Source organism: Tribolium madens, unplaced genomic scaffold, assembly GCF_015345945.1.
Source record: "Tribolium madens isolate multiple individuals breed KSU strain unplaced genomic scaffold, Tmad_KSU_1.1 Scaffold_2;HRSCAF=44;Tcas5.2_LGX, whole genome shotgun sequence".
Taxonomy (NCBI): Eukaryota; Metazoa; Arthropoda; class Insecta; order Coleoptera; family Tenebrionidae; genus Tribolium; species Tribolium madens.
Window position 1 is genome coordinate 310,122 of NW_025400995.1, and position 22,481 is coordinate 332,602.

General features: G+C 31.2%; 1 protein-coding gene across 2 annotated transcripts in view; it reads left to right on the forward strand.

Annotated features, from left to right (window-relative positions):
• The first annotated feature begins 735 nt into the window (after positions 1-735).
• Positions 736-22,481, forward strand: part of LOC123006075 (protein sidekick-like) — a 122,975-nt gene continuing 101,229 nt past the window's right edge. For both annotated transcript variants that reach the window (XM_044400235.1, XM_044400236.1), the window contains exon 1: positions 736-1,129. In XM_044400235.1, coding sequence (XP_044256170.1) covers positions 1,072-1,129 — 58 coding nt within the window. In that variant the 5' untranslated portion in view covers positions 736-1,071. The remainder of the gene's footprint in view (positions 1,130-22,481) is intronic.

Here is a 22,481-nt window from a genome sequence, read left to right on the forward strand (position 1 = left end):
AAGTAACTGGCAACGTGAAATTTTAAACAATAGTAAATTTAATTTATGTTTAATTTTGGGTATTTGAATATTGAGAGAGGATTTATGTTGAAGGGTGGGTTGCGTTTCTGTGTTTTATCTGGGGTGATTCCGGGTTGAGTAAAAATATAATCTAAAATTTGGTCACAAATCGAAAGGAAAATGGACGGTCACGTAAGAGCGATAGCAGACGGTTGAGATCAGAGATGAGTGGAGGTGAGAAAGAGAAGATTCGGTAAACATTCGGTAAAATGATGAGATTTTTATTTTAATATAATGGATATGAAATTCAACTATTGTCTAAGTTTTCAATTTTTTTTTTACCCTATCTATATAGAGATTAGACAGTATGTTATGAGAAGAAAGAAGGTTGTGATAGGCTGTTAGTTTGGCAACAATAGTTAGATCTCGTGCTAAACCATTGAAGACATGTCACATTTGTGTGTAAATGTTTAAAAATAGTAGTTTGAGAAAATTTTCGAGCGATACGTTTTTACAGCTCGTTGAAGCATTTTTCAAGTGAAAGGGTTGTTCCTCATCTTAGGTGAAGAAAAGATGTGTACACCCAAAAGAACACGGCAGAGCATCAAAATTCGTAGTGGAGGTCGATACGAAACAAGTCGGTTAGTGTAGAAGCGAAGCGCTAGGGGGCGCCCTGCAAGATACGACGGTTTCAACGGAAGCGTCGCGACGCCAGCTAGTATCGCGAGATCTGTCGCCCCTTTCAGATCATTTACGACACTTCATCCACAATTTACCTGTTACGAACACGCGGATATTTTCATTTTTAAATAAGTCACTACAAGTGATATAACTTTTTGTGACAACATCTTTCTCCGGAACATTTTTCTGGCTTTCAACAGACGCAACAATGTGCTCTTGTTTATTTTACAAATTTGTGGATAATTTTCGAAATCAAACACCGTGAATCCAATAAAGCAGGCGTGGCTTAATTTTAACTGCAACAGTGTTTTCGTTTGAATGCAACTTGAATTTTAGTGGCAGTGAATGGAAATGTGAGTTTTCAGCGAAATATTGGACATTTTTGCCGAGATGGGAGACATTATGGTGCCATACCTTCTGGCGGTTGCTATGATCTTTTCCAACACAGGTAAAAGGGTGATAGCTGAGTCTTAGAACATGCATGCTTTAATTAAGACTCCGGAGTCCCCTGTTTATTGTCTTTTAGAAATTAAGTTTTATAGACTGTTGGGTATGTTTTAGTCTCTCAACTTCCCTACTAAAAACAAGTAAACATCTCACTGTTCCCAAATTATTTCATCAAATTGAACAATTTAACAAATCATCCGAGAATCGCAAACATTTTTACCACTCTACCTAAAAAGAAATCTGAGGTTATTTGTGAAAAATTATTTGGTACAAATGACAATACTTTTTAGGTAGCATTAATTTGAAATTAATTATCCCCATAATCTCTTAGGTATAGTTTACGGTTCCTTTCTCTATTGTGGTACTTATATTAGAATAGGTAATTGGTTATTATTAACAGGATCATTTCATAGTTCAAGAGTTAAAATTAAAGCAGATTTGATCGAAAGAGAGACAAAACAAGTAGCTACGGTTTTTCACTGGTGTTTAATAATAAATCATTAATTATTGTAATGTGGGCGTTAGAGATGAGTTAGCGGGATGCTCACGAGGGAGGAATTCTTCACGTCAGTCGTGGGAAATCAAATATCTATCAATTTATTACATAAAATGAAATGAGTTTTATTTTATTGGAAAATAGTAAACAATTACTTGCTTGTTATCACCGTTACAAATCCTTTCAAGGGTCTACTATATGTACAGGAAGCCTGTGCGGACATAATAAGATGAAAAAGGTAATTATCTTTATTGAATTAGCAAAGCCAAACTCTCTAACATGCCACATCCATAAGCTCAAGTGATTTTGACGTAATGTGAGCTTAATTTTACCCTGAAAACTTTACCCTTGTACATGCGGTAGGCCTCTAAAATTCAGAACTAATTTAACTCATTCATAATTACCAAGAAAATGTATGATAATGAAAATATATGGCATATTTTGCACAATACCTTAACGACGTAAATAATGTCAACAGTATTTAAATTATAACTTAAAACATTTTCAGAATTCCGTCAATTTTCATTAGACAATTGAGCTCGTAAACTATTATCGAATCGATTAGCATCACTCTGAATATAAACAGCGAAAATACTAAATCCCTCATAAACTGATCCTTTATACCAAAGAAAATTGGATCAGTAAAAGTATCAGTAGCCGCAGGTTACCAAAAAGGTCTAACGACTGCCCCATTTTAACTCTTTGTAGGTATATGCAAAAAACCCTACCCTTTTTATCTATACGATTTTTTTATATTGAAAATTTAATTTTCATAACGCACCCACGGTTATTACTCACCGAAAATCCTCTCTCATATTTATTTTACTAAACAAATAATGAGGGATTTCTTAATTTATTTAAATAGGTATGCTCCCACACTCAGTTTTTGTATTAAAATCACAAAGGAGGTTAAATACATCTGATTCAAATATGATTGATTGATTTTTGTGAGCACAGCTTTATAGTTTAGACATTTACAAATATACTCTTTTATATATTAATGTGCATCAAGTAGGTTGTAGAAGTCTAAATGCATCTTTAATTTAAAAGCCGATTCACACAAAAAGTCATTCAGAATAAATTTTTACACATCAATAATGATGTTTTCCATGCTACGTTAATTGCATACTTGATTTTAATTTTTTTTGCCACCTCAAAAACTGGGATACACATATTTATTTGAGAAAATAATTTTTAAGGCAGATTGAGGCTGTGATTTTTTGAATTTTTACTTCGATACGCATTAATATGAAAACGATTATACCTGGAGATACTAACTTATTGTCAGCTATTTACCTAATTTATGATTTATTTAGATTTTATTTCAAATTGTTAAAAACATTCAAACTCAATTTTTTCCAGACCTGTGAAATAATTGTTAGCTAATATTGACAACGCGCCTCAGGACATAACATGTTTCCAAACCTTTTCTTCAGATAACAACTATAAATTTTTAAAGCTAATATTTGATTTTAAAATATTTATTATTATCTGTGTTTAAAACATATTTTAATTTATAATTTATGGCAGTTACATATTGCTTCTCAATTTAAAATTCGGCTAATCATCTTTTGCGTATATTCAGATAACAAAGTCTGAATAGTTTATCCAGTTAATAAACCACCATAATGGAACGGGTTTAGGGCTATCAACCTTAATTTATTAAAAATGTTGGATAAAGTTTTTTGACTATTATCAACTTTATTAATCTTGTCACCTAAACATATTCTTTCATTGCATGCCAGGCTTATGTCTGCTTTATGCAGACTATGTAATTAGTAAATGTCTTTGTCACGTTGCATCACGCAAAACGAACAAAAAAATGAAAAATTTATTGAGTGAATAATTAAATTGCTTTAGGATTGAAACAAGACCAGACTAGGTAGTTGATAATTGAGTGCTTTGAAAAGTTTTGAATAATTTAAGAAATCCATACATGGAAATATTTTAAAAATTTAACATGACCAATGCATTGTTGAGTGCGTTAAAAATGTAGACTTTTAGTCAATCTTTGGCATGGTTGTGTTATTAATTTTTAATGATGTGAAAGCACTTTCCGGTTTTCCAATACACTTTGTTAAAATCACAATTTGGAATAGCACAAAACTACTTAAGAAATTTGAGCCGCAAAAATATTTAGTTTAAAGTTTAATAGAGTTTTCGTTTTCTCTCAAGAAAAGTATATTATGAGTGTAACTTCTATCCTCTTACGGTTTTGTTATTTATTCATCCAAAAATCAATAAAATCGTTTTTATGGGCATTAAGTTTTATGAAGATAATGCCTTTGAGTGAATATACACTTTTAAAAAAATGCAAAAGTTGAGTTATATGGAGATATAAAATCGTCGAAGTGGATAGACGAATTAACCTAATCCTAAATTATTCATTATTTTTAAATTTTCACCCTTTACCACAAAAATTGAAAATCACTTATGGATAACACGGTTATCACAACGCACATTTACTTTACGTCCTTCGTTGCAGATTGTGGCAGGCTTAAAGTAATGTTTTCATCAAGGAAGAAACGTGAAATGTTTGCAAATGTTGCATTAGAAGAACCAGTCACTTTTCCTCAAATGATATCTTTTCTTCCTACTTAAATTAACCTCAAAAAATGACATGGGGTGTGTCACTCGTATATATACCCAAAATTCTTTGGGTTCTCTTTTGGGTTTATAATTACCAACAAAACACAAAAAATCAATATTTAAAACTGTTTTTTTATTAAAGTCATTACTAATAGAAGGAATCAGGCGATACATTTTTTAACGTTCTCGCTTATATGCCAACTTACATTATTTATATGTTTATAGTAACTTCAGTTCATATTACTATACATTTTTCCCACATAAATCAAAGTTTGCCAATAATTGCATTGCTTTTATCGTTGTAAGTCAACAACTTTCAATTTATGGCTCTCGAAAATAATAAAAAACAGGAAAATATTATCGAAATACTAAAAATATTATTTGTCGGCAACTTTTCACCAAAATTATACATTTAGTGAATTTCAATAATTAGTCAATATACTATATAATATTGAATTTTGACTCAGACATAAATTATAACAGTAAAAATAGTCTTTTGTTGAAAAATATGGACATAAACTATAATTTGTCCAGACATTAATAAATTTATAAATACAGTATTTCGCATTGTGTTAGTGCATGACTGTAGGACATCTATGCTCATCACTATCGTTATCTGCAACTGTATTTTTGAGTTTTCAAAATTAATTTTATTTATTTTATGTAGGCTGAAGATATTAAATATTGTGATGTAATTAGTATAAAATTGCAGAGATTATTATGAATTAGAGCATGAATTAAATTTGGTAAATTTTTTATTTGTGCTACTTATTCATGAAATTAATGGTTAGCTTATAACTCATTCAATCGATAGGAATTCAATTATAAAACATTCTCAATCAGTATTGATATAATTTCCCTACCATGAACATATCACTGAACTTTCAGTTTCAGTAATTTACTTTTACATTGTGGTTATGGCGTTTTAAAGGGAACAAGATATAATCTCGTTTACATCCGTTTGTGTTTATCTTTCCTTTCTGAAATTTTTGAAAAAATACCCGGCCAAAAACTGGAATGTGTCAACACTGTTAAGATATGTGAAGTGCAAAATGTGAATTATATTAATCAATGAATTGTTGTGATAAACGAGAAGGGCCTGAAGGGCTTTCTTGAGTTAGACAACGATGTCTACTAAAACTTCTATAATAAAGTGTTGGCTTTAGAAAATGCGGTTTGTGCAAAGTGTATAGAATCACCTTTGAAGTGCCTCAGTAATTTTCTTTATTATTTTAAGTTTAACGCTTCTGTGAGCATCACTATCGGTAATTAGTTGATTCACTATATTAGAGAGATAATTACATGGTCCTTTATAAAATAATCTAGAGAGATACGGTAGAGGAAAACCAATACCGACCTTATCATAAATTTAACATTAGTGTAATTTCGTTCTCATCTCAATGGCAATGTGAAACGTGCAAGATAAAATGAGACACGCAACCTTCTATTTATCCACCACTAATTAAAAATTTACTGGGTGCACTTTTCTGTTTCAAATCAAGGATTCATAAGGACCAAAATTTGACCAAATGAGCCGCATTATTAATGGACAAAATCCAGCAAACTGACTTATCAATTTTACAATATGTCCTATAACGACCGCAGATGCATTGTTAACAATGGCCCGAATAATGTAATATCAGAGCCAATCAACTATATGTTGCTATTTCAGTATCGAATCAGTGATCGATAATCCATAATTTTTTTTTTTGAAAAATTGATTTTGTTGACCGTCATTACGAAAAGTACTATACTATTATAATAATTAAATCTATCGTTTAGAGTAATTTTACAAAAATGGAAGCGTGGGATTTGATGGATAATAGATTCAATTTGGTAAAGTAATGTTTGTGGAGGTATAAAAATAGCTCAAAAGATTGGGTCATTATGGTCAGTTGTAGTAGAATCGTGATTAGCTATTGTGTGATAAGAGTGTGTTTCCACATTACTTTTGCTCATTTGAACTGGTAAGGCATGTCGGTTACATATTACAAAGAGTTGTGCACAGTCTACGGCTACAATTAATGAGTAAAGGGAGGTTGTATCCCATTTGTGGGATAATTTATCCTAATAAGGACAGTCGACCAATTTAATTCTAGGCATGGTCAGCTTTCACAAGTTTGAAATGTTTGTCTATTTTTACTTTTTATAGGAGGTTATCAAAATTTATAATTACGACATTATGGGAAACAAAACAGTCGTTAAGTTAGCTCGCATAAATAAAAGCAATTGCTAACGTGACTTCCTGGTAACTAAAATTATAATTTTAATTCATCCAGGTTTACACGAAGCGACATTAAGAAATAAATTATAGATCCAATTAACACGATTTGTAAAATTGTTATGTTAAAATGTATGTCCTTCTTGCGTGTTCTCATAAAAATAGGTACTCATAATTTTATGTTTTGAAGGAAATTTAAGTCTATTTTTCACGCTTAAAATTCTACTTAAAATATGTTTCAGTTAGAATTAAAAATTGAGATGGTTTCGTGTCTCAAATGTTTCAACAACAATCTAATAACTATTAAAGTTTTTTTACGTTAAAATGATCCGATTATAAAACTTGAAAATTCTGTATTGTTTTGTTGGGTTATTTAAAAGTGTAAGCTAAGTTACCTAACTGTGTAAGTTAAACAAAATTAAGTTTTCAAATCGATAACAAGGTATTTTTAGTTGCTCATTAGTGAGTAAAATTAAATATAGTCGCGAGAACGTTAACGATTGTTGAACTTTATAATTGTCATGTGATTTTAAACTTTGTAAGTAAAATAACATTAAGAATCATTTACCTACTATTAATTTATTAAAAATGAGAAATTGATAATTAATTTCGTGTTTTAATTAAATTTTCTTTTTCGTTATTTAATCAGATTGTTTTTATAAAAGTCAAAAAAATTCCTCTCTCGATTTGATTAAAATCATGCATAAAACTGAATTAATTATGTAGACCTTATTTAAGCCGTAAATAACTCTATAAACCTGACTGTCTAAAAAAGGGTTGCTGGATAAACGTGTTGAAAAAATAATTGCCTGTCTTAAAACAAAACCTGCGTGTTACAAAATTTATTTTAATTTTATCACGAACCAAAAAATTCAACCAAACAAATGTACAATTCATTCAACTTCTTTACTATTTTTTGATAATCAATTTACGATCCGGGGTGCTAATATGTAACACGGACTGTCCTACTCTCTTCATAAATTAATTAATTAGTAATTATTTTAATTGACTGAAACGTTTCGTGCCAAGCAAACCATTTATCACCATTTAACTGCTTTATATAACATGTATACGCCTTCAACAAATCGCCAATTCATTAAACTGATTGGTTTTTATTAATTTATCTTTTTTGATTTTCACCTCCCAAAAATCCATATTCCGAATTCCAGAAATTGGAAATATGTATATTTTTCGATATCGTCAAGGAATAGGTGAATAAGGTAATTGCAGAAATAAATACAGGAATGGAAGGGTTAGTATCGACGTTTTCTGAGTAGTGTTAGACATTAGGAATGACTGGGAGCCGGAGAAAGACTTCTAATGGAGTATTTCCAGTTTCCACTCTCATCATACGACTGGGAAAACATTGTTACACATCAACAAATAAACGCAAGCTTTTTGCTCCTTTCAGCATCGTTTGAATATAACTCAGGAACATTAAATTCTGTACAGGGGTTGTTCAAATAAATTCATCAATCAGGATCTTGTCATGACGGGAGCCAATGACTTGCAGTTTTCTCCATGTATTTGCATGTACGTAGTTTTAAATATTCATATGAAATCTTCTCGGATATTTCAGAGCGCGAATCTGCGAAAGGAAACTTTGCAAAGCTTGAAGCAGACAGCAATGGTGGAAAAATATCGAAAACAACAACAACTGTCTCCATCATACCGGTTTGAAATTGAAAATCTTTATCGGTTATTTATATAAAATAAAAAGAATACCGATTTTAGAGAATTGAAATGTCAATATATCACCATAAAAACTCATTTTGCTTTATTCGGATATTTGGAATTTAACGAGAGACGAATGCAACATTTGTTTGTGGCATTAATTGCGTTGAATGACATTTGTGTTATTTATGGAAATGTTTGGATTTTAGTTTAATTGTAAATAACGATCTGTGCTCATTAACTTTCCCATGAAGTTAAAGTTTGTTTATTTAAAACGTTTGGAAAGGCGTATGCACCGCTGAAAAATCTTTGGATTTGAGTAAACCGCTAAAAAAGTAATGTAAATACGATAATAACGGCACGCGATCCTAAAAATACTTTTCACGGCAATAATTATGACTAACGTAACACATACATAAATTTCGAATTTATTTTTGTATTATACTATTTATTTAATAACGTGTAACCTATTTTTAGCAAGCTCAATGAATTGAGTAAAAACATTCTTTGAGATGACTAACGAACTTGAACAGGTGTACGTCAGCAAGACGTCGCCGCTACTTTCTTATAGGTGGTCTCAATTACTGAACCCTAATTTTGTAGTTATACGGCGTGACACGAGATTTTTAATCTCGTCTTAATTCACATGTGTTTTGAACATAGACATTGTAAAGTCTCTTTCTTTCAAACAATAAATACCTACGTCCAGGATTCAGCACATTTTTCTTAGTTTCCTAAATTTACTCCCTCAAAAAAGATAAATGGTAGCCGGGTTACAACTTTATAAATTATCGAACAAAAAACGACGCTGATTTTAAGGGGCGTGATACAGTGTAAATATCCGAAAAGTATATTAAACAACCCTGGATACGCCCTTCAATTGTTTCCCCTTATTTACACCAAATCGCTTCTTTAATACTATAAATAATATATATGATAGTAGTGGACTAAGCGATATTTTCTTTTCGAAAATTCAAGTTTCAATCAATATTCAAACACTTAATTAAAGGGTTGCAAACCCATTGGCGACACATTGTCTTTATATTTTCATGCTAATAAGGTTACGAGTTTGGCAATAATTTTAATAAGAGGGTTAGTTTAAAATTAGAGGTTAGCAGGAGGCATTTGGGGAAATATAAGTTTTACACTATGGATAGACATGATTTAAGGACGCTCCTAAAAAATACTAGCCATTCAGAGGGTTAATGTTACGACCTTTCTGGTGTCGTAAAAGTAGAATATAAAATGTTACTTCTGGACCAGGATATTTAGCGCTTTAATAAGAGGGCAGTTTTCTAAAAATTTTGCTGTTTTTTCAAAGATAGACAATCAAAGAAGGCCTAAAATCACAAATATTGAAGGAATAGTTGTGGTTTACGTGTCAATGGATATTCTCAAAATTAATAACTCGGGTTATGCCAACAATGGTTTCCAAAGCAAAATGTGGTTTCCCACAAGTCACTATTTGCTAAGGTCATCAATATGGGCAGAGCTTAGTGGTTTAAGCTGTACATTGGCTCGGCTTCCAAGTATGAATAACCACAAACAACTTTAAGATACCACAATTCTGGAATGTGTCTCTATAATATTTGCAGGAATTTCCATACTCGTGCAACATGAAATATCTCGTTCTTTCCCTGATGGTTAGTTTTATTTCTGATTACTTTCGTTAAGGACACATGAATTTTAAACACATACACACGCGGGGGATAGAATTAAACAAAAGGTATGAAAATTGCTTGTTTACTCCATAATTGAGGAATATTTTATTGAGTAGACAAGCGATTGCCACTCCTGGTTGATTCTCTAGACATCCTCTGATGTCACTATAAGTTAGAACATTACCACTAAAGTTTTATGACTTACAGCGTTTTAGTGTTTAGCGTGCACACAATTGAAATTCCGCACACTAGGAAGAGCTCTTCGTAATGCAGCAACAAATACAAAACCAAAAAAATTATACGTTTAGATCTTTTTCTGAATTAAGCCAAACAAATGGTATTTTTAAAAGACATGAAATGCTTTTGTGAGGAAATTTGTGTAAATCGTAATTACGTTGAAGTAGACTGTGTGATGGTTGTTTGAGATTCACGTAAACAGTTGTAGTTTTAGGAATTAATGTGGTCAGGTCGGTAAAGGTCCGGTCCAAATTCCTTACGTTCTGTTAGTTCTACTAACAACATATAGATGTAATAAATGTGATTATGTGACACTGCTGGGTTCTAATAAGTGCGGAGTTTGCGACGGTTAACTGTCCATAGGAGCACACAAAAATATGTAATTCATAAATACGTATAGCTGACATCTGGGAATGAGTTTTAGCTGAAATTTGTACCTGAAAATTTGTTAGTGCTTGCTCGATCTAAAATACAAGAAACTTTGTGATTACAATTATATAAGTTTCGCTAGTTGCTTTGTTGGATAATGACTCGCTTTCCATTCTACCAAAAAACAAAGCAACTCAAAATGCAATAATATTTGGCTTGAAATAAAGTCTTGTCACGAATACCACAAATTTCAATATTTTCTTTGTTCTTATTAGCAACAATTTAAATTTCCTTTGAGTATTCGCCGATATTACTTTGCACAAACTCACTTTTATTCAATCAGACAAGTCCCACTAGATTTGGGCACTTAAATGGCTACGCAGAAAATTATACCTAATCACAAAGAGTTTGGTGAAACTGAAGAAAATAAAATCTTTTAAGTGATTTTAAATTTGGAAAGTTTTCTTGTTTTGCTAAGTGAAAATTATTTGTGGAAATTAAATAGTTGTAAACAGTGTTTGGTTTTAATTTATAAAAGTTTTGTCATTTTCATGGAATTTTAAACGATTTTTTTTATCGCATCAGTTTAAACAAAGTAGCTGCTTGGAACAGCAAAGAGATTTGACAAACAAAAGACCGAGCTTTTGGTACGCTTTTTACAAACTTCCATACAAAGCAACATAATTTTTTCATAAAGGAATGTCAGATCTCTTAATAAAATCGATTTATAAACAAACATAGAAGGGTTACGTAGCATCATTTTGATTTAGTAAAGATTTGGCTTTCTATTTTCTCTAATCTATATTCGATATTTTGCAACATGAAAAATTTCAAAATGTTATATTTTTCACAGGCCATTTATTGGAAGTTCCATTTTGTTGGTCATTTTTCTTTCGTACTCTCCGAGAATTTTATCGATTTAGCTGTAAGAAATACATCAAAATAAAGCGAGATCAAAATCACACATACTTCCGGCTCACGCGGCTTGAATTTCAACAAAAGTGGGAGTAGTGTAGTTTAAATAAAACACACTTTGTAGATGTTTACTTTAAAGTCAGTAAAAGTCCGCGTTTACGTATTGGTATTAGCGATATTTCTTGTGTCAACGATATTAAAATTACAACAGAAAGCGAGTCCATGGTAAAAAATTTGGTAAATGTTGATAAATGCCATGTACATTTACAATATAACAATATTAATAGGTCATAAATTTATAGAATATGGTACATTTTTGAAATTTATTGCTGTTTTGTGCAACCGAACGTTGTTTTTACCGGGAATCAAAAGATTTATTAGGCATATTAACCGAATCACTGGCCAGAATAGAAACTTATCGCTTACAAAAATGTATTGACTTTTGAAGTATACACTTGAAATATTCTCTGAAATTGTTTTCATCCCATTTAAATTTATTAACGGGATTAAATTCGATTCGCTGTCTGATTGGTAAGTAAACTAACGACTGAAATAAAACGCCACCTCTCTAGGTTATTTAATCAACATGAAACTCATTTGGAACAGTAATTCATATGAAATATTAACACCATACTTCATCGATTTTTCATGAATAAATTTTAACGAAGAAAGAAAACACTGCAAGACTAAATTAGGATGCAATCAGGTTCGTGTTAATTAAAACTCCTTAAGAAATACACACAACAATGAAAATGCTAATTTGGGCCATAAAACTAAAACTAATCTTGGTACCAGCAAAATTTGCACATTGTCTAACCACAATCACATTACTATTAAAACACTATTTATTAATTCTAAACCAATCTACTCTTTTATGCGACAGAACTATATTAAATAATGCAATTTCAACGATTATATTTGAATCGCGAATGTTTGATACTTCAGTGACAATAATTTTCAAACTCAGTAACCAAATTAATTTGAAATTACTATTTAAATTAGATCATCAATCCGTTCCATTTTCATCAAGTTTAATCCAAAAGTATAATCGCCTTCATAATTAATCAAAATTATTAAATACCATTCTAAATATTTACTTAATCAATCACACCCTCTAACGGAAGCTGAAATTTCTAATGTTTTAATGAAATTTCATGTAGTTTTTAAAATAAAAATTTGATAAACTAAAAGAAAACTCCACACCTGAATTCCGATAAAGTGATGAACAAACAAATATCACACATCTTTCTAACTTGCGTTTTAGTGTTTTGCGTGCAGACAATACTTAATTGAAATTCCGTGCAATAGGAAGTGCACCTGGCTCTTAGTTTTGTCTAAAGCGATTATTCAAATTCATTTGCAACAGACCGTAGGAGACACATATGTCTTTCTGACAGTGGTTTTATTAAGAAAGGAACAAGTCTCAACAATTGAATTTAGCTAATTGCGAATTGTAACTGCAATTTCTTCATTTGCATTGATTCAAGTGATCAACAGACTGCCATGGTGACAAAAAGCCAAACTCGGTATTTTATGTCTCGAATTCATCATCATTCAAAAAGCCGTGTTCGATGTTTCATCCAATCCTTGTATGCAAATTCGTCGCTGTGGTGAATAGTAACATTTTTTCCATGCCATGTTTAAACAAAAATTCTGTTACGAGCTCATTTACGATTGAAATTTATCTTGTCTTTTTTTTATAATATACCTGTCTATGTAGTAACGTTTAAGATTTATAGGGGGTATACTTTACATGGGTTTGAACATTTGAAACCCCCTCTGGAAGCATTGTTTTCCACCGAAAGGTCGGCCAATTATCCTTCCATGTTTCCTCATCAATTCTTTCATTTGAAAATCATCCCGAAATTCCTCGATACAGACTTAAATGAATTGTACCATTCATCACATTTTCGTGTCGCTCATTTATATATTTCCAAAATGAATTTGTTGGTGTCGTTTTGCAGTTAGGGGTGATACATGGACACTCTCTGCTGGATGAAGGGTGCCATTTAGAAAAAAATAGTTTTTTTCTGAACGATCAATCATTTGTAATTGAGATATATTAAATTAATAGCGTTCATGACCAACTGCTCAATTATCGAACGGATTCAACACAGATATTTTTACGACATGTCGAAATAGATTTGGAAATGCTTCCTAGTGTGGTCTGTTTAGTGGTAATGCTTCAAAGTTCAAGTTTATTCAATGATGTGGTTTAACTAAGTTAGTTAGTTAACAAGATATAAAACTTACATTTGATTAAAAAAATAGTCAAGATCAAATTACATATATTTTTTTATTCAAATTAAACCTTTGTTTAGTTTAGAACGTATTGGTGGTATCAAGTTATAGATGGGCCTTGTTTAAAGTAATCTGTTTTGTTGAAGCTGCTAGTGCGGAAGGGGCATAAAACAAAATTGATTATAAGCTTAGGCATACCTCGCAATATTTTACACGGTTTGGTGTTTCGGCTCACTAATTGCTTAAATATAATTAATTATCAGACGGAATTAAATGCGTATTACTTCTTAAATTTAAATGTGAAGCCATTTACTTTTCCTTAAATACACTTTCCTCGGTTTAATCGTTCTTCTTAAATTTTGCCTCTTTTATTGAAGATATATATTTTATTTGCATTTAAATAAGAAAAGTTGAGATTACATTAAATGCTTAAGCTTCGTACAATTACCCATGTTTCAACTTGGTATTTGAACAAAAAACACCTTATTAGTAATAAAAAAGACACACATAATTTAAGTTACAATTCTAGAATTAAATGTATGCCTTGAAGGGGTAGGGAAATTTAAATTACACAAGACAAATAATTACGGAAGAAACATGAAACAAGAAAGTGATGTATGTGGTGGAAGTTAGAAGGGTAAGTAATATTGTTAGTTGGAGCAAAACTTTAAAACAAGATAAACTTGAAATTAGTCATATGGTAGGTGTTAGACGACTTCATTTAGATGGAGTGACAGTAATAAATGTCTGGAATAATTTAAAGGAATGATGGGTGCAAATATGAGTACAGAGCTTCAATATATTATTTGGATCGATATATAAAACGGCGGCATTTTACCAATACTAAAGAGATATCTATTGTCGACATTTGCTCTTATTGCATTTCCAGCATAAAAAATATTCATAACTTGATTTCCTTAACATCAATTTTAAAATTCATGAATCATGAATTTTATGTAAATGACTAGGTATATTGTACCGTTAGGATTGGAGATCTTCTTATGCCTTATCGACATCAGAAGATGCGTTGCGTTTTCTTATCATCAGCTTCAATGGACAAATCAATATATCAAGCTCGAACATGAAAATTTTTGTCACGTATTGATAAAGTTACATTATTCTCGTTCCTTACCCGAGTATTTTATTATTTTTAGAGATCAATTTTCCTTTGTTCTTGGATATTTGCTTTTCTGCATTTACTGTCACCGAACAACAATCTCAGCTTTACCACCACTACTGACCTTAAACTTACAACAATTTAAAACCCCTTCATGTTCTTCCCTGTGATAGCGTTGGCGCTTGATAAATATTTATAGTTAATTTTTTCAGTGGTGCGATGGTAGAACTCAATTTCAATGAGATCAGTGCAGGCACACAATTCACAATAAACATATTAAAAATACATTTCATATCCTAACATTAATATTAAAGACGCCAAACAAACTTCTCGCATAGGAGAAATTTTATTAATATAATATACAAAAATAACAAGAAAATTCAAACCAGAGTCACATTTTCAATTAACCGTTTGTTTACAAACGACTGACGTACTTTTACTACTTTAGCTCAACTTTTTGTAGTTCTTTGTACTTAAACTCGTCTAAAACAAACGCCTGTCCAATATGATGTACGAATACAATAGCAGGATCTTATTTTATACACCCCGTTTATTAAGCGTCTTCAAACAAGATTTTGAATGTTAAGTGAAGAAGAAATTTATAAATAATACTCGTTTTATAATATCAAAATTTTCCTTACTTTGTAAATAAAATTGTTTTTCTTTAGAAGAATTAGCTTTCTGAAATGGAAACAAAAGTCGAGTTAAAATATTAAAATAAATTTTGTTTTATATTTACTATTCAAGCCTTTTTCATAGAAACTTCAAAGCGGATCTTTAAAAACAGTCCTCAAGTGAAAAAATATAAATTAAGACCTTAAATCCTTATTACTTTCTCAATTAGGCAAAAGGAATCCTAAGCAAAAAACACGGCTTGGTCTAAATGAACTTTTTCATTGCTACAGTAAACAAAGTTCTCTTTTATACGCAAAATAAAAAAGTATAAACAAACAGTCATGCTATCCTCAAAAACGTTTTTAAATTCCCTTCATATTAATTTTTTTTATTTAATGAGTAAATATCTAGCTTAATTATTTTTTTAAAGCTTTTATGCCACACATTTTAAGGAACGACGCTTTTGACGGACAGAGTAAATTCCATTTTTTTACGTTATTAAGTGCAAACACTTAAAAATGTCTGTTCGCTTGCCTTTTAATCGATTTTACCATTGCTATGGATATGCCGACAAAAAGCTAATTAAATTCTCATGTATAAATTAAAAGATTGTTCGTGATTCAATTGAGTGAATGCAAACCTGTCTTAAATCCACTCTCAGAATATTAATTATTATTTTACCAAAAAAATACGTTGCGTGGGAAGACAAATTTTGTTGTCAAAACAAATCTTTGTAATAATTTACAACCTAAGCTAAATAATATTACACAACCTGTTTGTATCTTAAGTTGTATCCAGAAGGCACGACCCATTCCTTGTTTATATTCCCTTATACAACAGATGTTTATTACCAGTGTTATTATTACAAATTACGTAGTTTTATTTAATGTAATTTAGAACTTTCGCAAAAGCAATTTGGCATTTTTTAAATGCCAGCTCTGTAAGGTTTCGAATTTAAAATGTCACTTTGTACTAAATTTAGGATAAAAATTACTTTCTTCTCTCTTTTACGAAAATTAAGTTTACTATTTCGTTGACAACTGTAAGAAAAATATTTAATTTATTAAAAATAAGTTACTAATTTTTGCTTGAAAAGTAGTAAATATAGGCTTTATTAAACTATTTCACCAAGAAAAAAGGTTAAACAAAAGTCGGGTAATTTTTCAATTATTTTTTTATATTCTTGATACCTAGATTTTGCTTTATGTTACTAGTTTAATACTGATTTTTTTCACAATACATCTTTTCTTGGTTGTACTTTTTTTTCATAGCACAGTTTCTAATTGAGTTTTCCAAAAGTGTATTTAAGTTTGAGCGGTGTAACAAAATTAAGTTTCATGAATGTTAATATCTTGCGAGGTGTATAAATTTTAATGAGTATTTATTAATCATTTTTTTGACTTATTATGTTGTAAAATTAGAAAAATGAAAATGGGAAACATTCGAAAAAAGTTCTGGCGGTTTTCAGCTTTGATACAATAAATTTTTGTTATCAAAATATATCAAAGGTTTGCTGTTTAAGAGCGAAATAAATTAAAATGTATGGAACGCTGAAAATACAACATAAATTCTGACAGTGCGGAATATTTATAGTTGGAAAATTGATTTAGAATAAAGCAGGATTTCCCTGCAATATCCTGAATGGGACTGCAACAATATTTAATCTATCAGTATATTTTTCTATGACGCGATAATTGTGTCAGTGGCGTTGACTCGTCCTTGATAAATGAAGAAGTGTCGTTTGTGGACGCATTAATAGTAAAATATTCATAGTCAGGTACCAAGTAAAAACTCACTTTACCTTGTAGAAAATTTGCATAAATCCGCGATTATTTGCAAAAATGTTCATTATCTTCGTAAGACTCTTAAATGTGCTCAAGTGGTTACATTCAACCAGATTACCGAAGCTCACCATGAATATGCAGATTCTTCATACAACGCCACCAACTGTATCAGGTCGAAGTTTTCGAAGCTCTCGTCGTTTTTATTTGCAACTTTGCAACATGCAACTAACGGAAAACCCATGTCTGAATTAACTTAAATTAATTTACCTTAAATACACTTAATTACAATCCACTTTGCTAGCAACGATGTATTTTTAAACGTCCCAGTTTCATTAATTTAGTTAAACATTTAGTTAACCAAAATGTATTTTCAATAAAGTGAGGATTAAAAAACCGATTTTACATACTTGGCTGTGTTAGACGACAAATCCTTCATAGTGTTGTTTTGTCACGATCCGCTATTACCATATTTGCTTTCGTACCTAATAATCAAAAACTAATTACTTTCCCAGTTACATTACCTACTTCCACCATAATGTCAATATTGCAGCACAGTTTTATTTTAACATTGAATTTGAAATTAAATCTGTTTCAAAAAGCAATTTCCTACTAAAGTTGTAGCACTGTTATTGAACTGAACCACCGATACCAACGCAAAACGCCTCCAATCCAAGAACACTTGCTCAAGTCTTTTTATTATTCGCAAACAATACAAGATTTAGTCAGTTTCAGTACGTCGACAACTGTACCGAGAACTAAAGAAAATTAAATTGCAACACTTGAGTCTCTTATAAAAAGAAATTTGCAATTCTCTTGTGCTTTTGCAATCATAGATTTTGCAAAAGCATAACCGAACCAGGTTAATACCTACATTCCTAAAGCTTTCACAAACTCTTTCAAAATTTGACGTGATTCTTTTCAGATAATCAACTCGACTTTGCGATAACAAAGAGGACGCCAAGAACAAGCCTTCAAAAATAATAAATAGAAAAAATAATCCAATTCAGAACAGGTCTTTTGCAAAAGTCGTCATTTTAGTTTTACGAATCATTTTTTTACCTTTTCAAAGCGATACAACTTTACGATCATCAGTTATGTTTGTATGTATTGAACACATAACACAGTTTGGATAACTACTGGAAGTGGAGAAATATGTGTAATTTAACTTTCCTCTTGATGCGCATATGTTGTAATATCGATTGAACAAACACAGATATTACTAAGAACGTTTTTATTTTGTTTTTGTTTATTCAATTTTTATTTTGCGACTTTTCATAACAGTCAACTGCAGATTTTAATTTTATAAAAATACACAACGCACAAGACTCTTTTTTATTTGTTAGTACTTTATTGGTTACTGTTTTAATTTTCATCGAATCTTGAATTCATGGAGTCTGAGTCTACTTGTAAATTCGGGTTTGATAGGAATGTCATTAAGTCTTAGGAGTAAAAAGGTTTTCGCGGTTTGTTCGTATTGAGACAGTGGGTTGAATTGCAAGGATTGATGAATATTATACAGCGGGTGGGTTAATCTGAGCTAGAAAATTTGTGGATTTAGAGCAATTAATTACGAGGAGATACTCAGCTTATCGTCAAAGACTCTGTGGATGATTTTTTTTAAATTCGAACACAGCGTGGGTAATTATAAATGATTAAATGATAATCCTGTCATTGCGTTAATTAATTGGAAGAGTGCAAGTTTTGGTAAAAAGTGTGAAAGACTGTTGACAAGATGTGAATAAATGATAAGCGTTTGATTAGATGACACCAATTTATTTAAAATAATTGTGATTTCGACACGAAGGCAGGTTAAGTTATAGTTATATAAAATAGCGTGACAGGAAGTTTTGAAGGAATTCCATGTCAATAGCTTTAACATTACGAAGTTTAAAGGTTAAAAGAATTGCGTCCAGGGTTCTCGGTCTGAGTTCAATCACAATCAAGTTCTTGAGATGTGCGGAAGACGAATTTTATTAGTTAATTTAGTGAAAGTCCGGGAATAAAGGGGAGTTTTAGTTTTTGTTTTGTTTTCAACATCTCGGATTTGAATTGAAATACCATTTTGCTTAACGAAATCGAATGTTTTGTTCTGAATTAATTCTTTTTTGATTGGATTTAGTCGTTGGGATGATTTTATTGAAAGTGGAAGAAATGTGTGAGATTTGAATATTCAGTTATCACATAAAATGTGTCGATAGCACAAATATAAATTAGAATTAGAGGTTTCACTAAAGGAAGACAAAATATGAGCATTCTGGCATGAAACAATGCTTGTGTTTGTAAATTAAAACGTTAACGGGTGTAATTGTATCCAATCTAAACGAAAAGTACCCATATTTGACCTATAAAAAACTCAAATTGTCACATCTGCAGGGGAAATTTTATTTATTTCACGGTTAGTTTTATTTTCAATCATATTTTACTTCGATACGGATTTTCAAATATTTATTTTGTGTCTGACGTAGCTTTACTACGATCTGTTAGTTTAAAAAATTTAGGTTGATGCATTTATCCATATTTACCGATCGTTTACTCAAATTAATTGCTTGCTTAGGTATGGCAGGAAAATATATACATCTCTCCTCTTTTTCTGTACCTATATTTTAAGTCAATATATCTAAAACGATCTTGTTGCTTGCTTTTGTTTAATTTCCATCCATCCGTTTAAAATTATTCGTCTAGTCCAATAAGTCAACGAATATTTTGTCGTAGTATTCAACCATTTTTATAACAATCCAATCTGACGTTCCATTTAGTACATTTTATCAAATAAAATGCGAGTTATCTATCAGTTGTCATAAAGAAATCACGGAAATTGTCCTAGAAGAATTGGTACATTCGGAACGTGTTTTAAGCCATCATCTCTCGATTTATACCATAAATCACTTTTGTAAGGAAAGTTCTTGATAAATTGAACGCTATAAATATGTTCATTAGTGGAAATATCAAAGATGTTCTTCAGTCACTGAGAGGAGGGACGTCTCGATAAAAACGTGTTTTTGAAATCTTTATTTTTTCCTCTTCGGAAAACAAATTCTCTTACAAGCAGATATTTAGTGAAATTGTCATTTTAATTAGCTGTTTAGTGTTTTTGAGCGAATCATTCTATTTATTGAATAATTTGAATTTGGTAAATAATGCTATCGTTTCGTTTGACATGGCTGTCAAAAGCACGTAAACAGAAAATGGATTTTTGTGTGCACGGAAACAATTTCGTTTGAACAAAGTGGCCACTCTGACAAATCATGGATTTATGAAAATTATTATGATTATGTCATGTGTAATTCTGGCTGGAATACATTTTGACCTGAGGAAATACATGTAAAGTTGATAGTTTTAAAGAATGATAAATGCGGTAATTATGCATATCAGAAACATCTGTTTTCTACGTTTAGAGCGCTGAAACCGATGTTGAAATGTCCAACCAGGGACCAGAATGGCACTTCTCGCCATTGTAATTCTACTTAATTCTAACCGTAACGTCATGATTATAGAACACCTGGGAACCGCTTTAGATCAATTAGTTTTAGTTTTTACTCAATTTTAACGATATGTGCGGAAAATTTAAAAAGGTCTTTGGAGACTCTTAAAGGATACTCTCGAACGAGTCAAATTGGTAATAAATAGGGACCTCCTTTGGGGTATTATAATCAAATATATTTAAGTGCACCTGATTCACTCTTTCTTCACTTTGCTAGTAATAGGCTATTCATCAATAGAATGTTGCTTTTTTTACATAAATAGGTAGAAACATGAGCCGACTGAAATTTCTTCGTGCGTAGAAACCTTTATACGTCTTTCTCAAATGCATTTTGTCAGTGACAGTTGTGAAATGTTTGCTGTCTTTCTAGTTTAAGCTGCTGGCAGATAAGTCGAGATCAGAAATTCTTATTTGTTTCAACAATAGATCTAATTACATGAAGGCAGCAGTGTTAAAATGCATAGCAGTGAACCTAGAAATGTGTTGTATCTTAGCAATTTCCATACATTTCTCATATAGCGCTTTATTTCGGTAAGACCAACCATCGTAACTAGATTATTATTGTAATTATGAGCATACACGGTAGATACGTGACGTAATGGGAAAACTTAATTTGCATGCACTAGCGCAAAGAACAATTCTTGAAATCAACAGTTTCCATACTACAGGTATAAACCTTGTCTTGTTTAAGACTGGAATCCTCCTATTCATCTACACCGAACAACGTATTCAGTATTCCGGAGAGTTAGTTCAACGAGATTGGTTGCTGTAATCTTAAGTGGTTGCGGATGCATTCACCCCATATCACCTTATTAGATTTTACAACTCATATTATAGAAACAATCCAAATACATACATATATGCATTCAATGCACAATAATTACAACCTTCTTATTGCTCACAACCTGAATTTTAATTACACTCTAGACTTGACCCAACAGATAGGTATGTTGACGTGGTTTGGTCACAGATGCATGCACGTTGAATTTAATGGTGGTTATAGCTTATTACCAACTGTGCTAGCTTAAAATAGCACATCTCCAATCTGAGTTAAATGTCCGAGAATTTCAAATTACCTTCCTAAATGTTCACTTTCTGATTAATAACAAATGATTTACTACTAATTCAACCTTGTCAATACAAAAATAGCTAAACCTTGCTTTTTGCCACGCATCTACGAACATGAGAAAGACCCGTTTGTTTAATTTACTTAAGAGAACGGAAATAATATGGATGTTAAGATAACAAGTTTCTTAAATGGACACGTCCTCAATAAATTAACATTCAGAACTCTTATCCTCTTTTCATTTTATACACAAAGACTCACTTTGGGTTACGACTAGCATCAATCAATCAGACTGATGAATAAAATAAAGATGTATGAAACTATTAATCAAGAGCTCACAACATCATCATCACTACTACTAATGTGATATGACTCCACAAAATGGAAATTGATTAAAAAACATTCTCCATTCATTTTTTGGGCGTTTAAATATACTTTTATTTTATTTTGTGTGATGTTTCTTGTCAGATGATGGTGGTCTAATTGTTGTTGTTGAAGGTTTTCGTAGCGTTACGTGGTGTTTGTGTTGTTAGCGAAGCGAAAACATATCATCTTTTCAATGTAAAACTTTTCTAAATGAAACTATTATTAACTGGAATGTAGAGAGCAATACCTACATTATGGGGCAATATTGCTTTCAACTTGGTTATAAAGAGATAAAATTTACATTTGAAAGATGCGTTGATTTGTAATTTGTGTATGGCAACATGGAATTTGCCATGATTTCATGTCAGATGGCAATAATGTGTTTGTTCTTGTCAACTGTTTGCTCTACCAATTTATTACCGTGTGCGTGTCCTCTCTGTAAAATAGTTTAACGTGCTGCAAAATTTAGTACGATTATGAAAGTGGTTCTGACTGTCCTGAAATTTGATTTTCCTAATTTA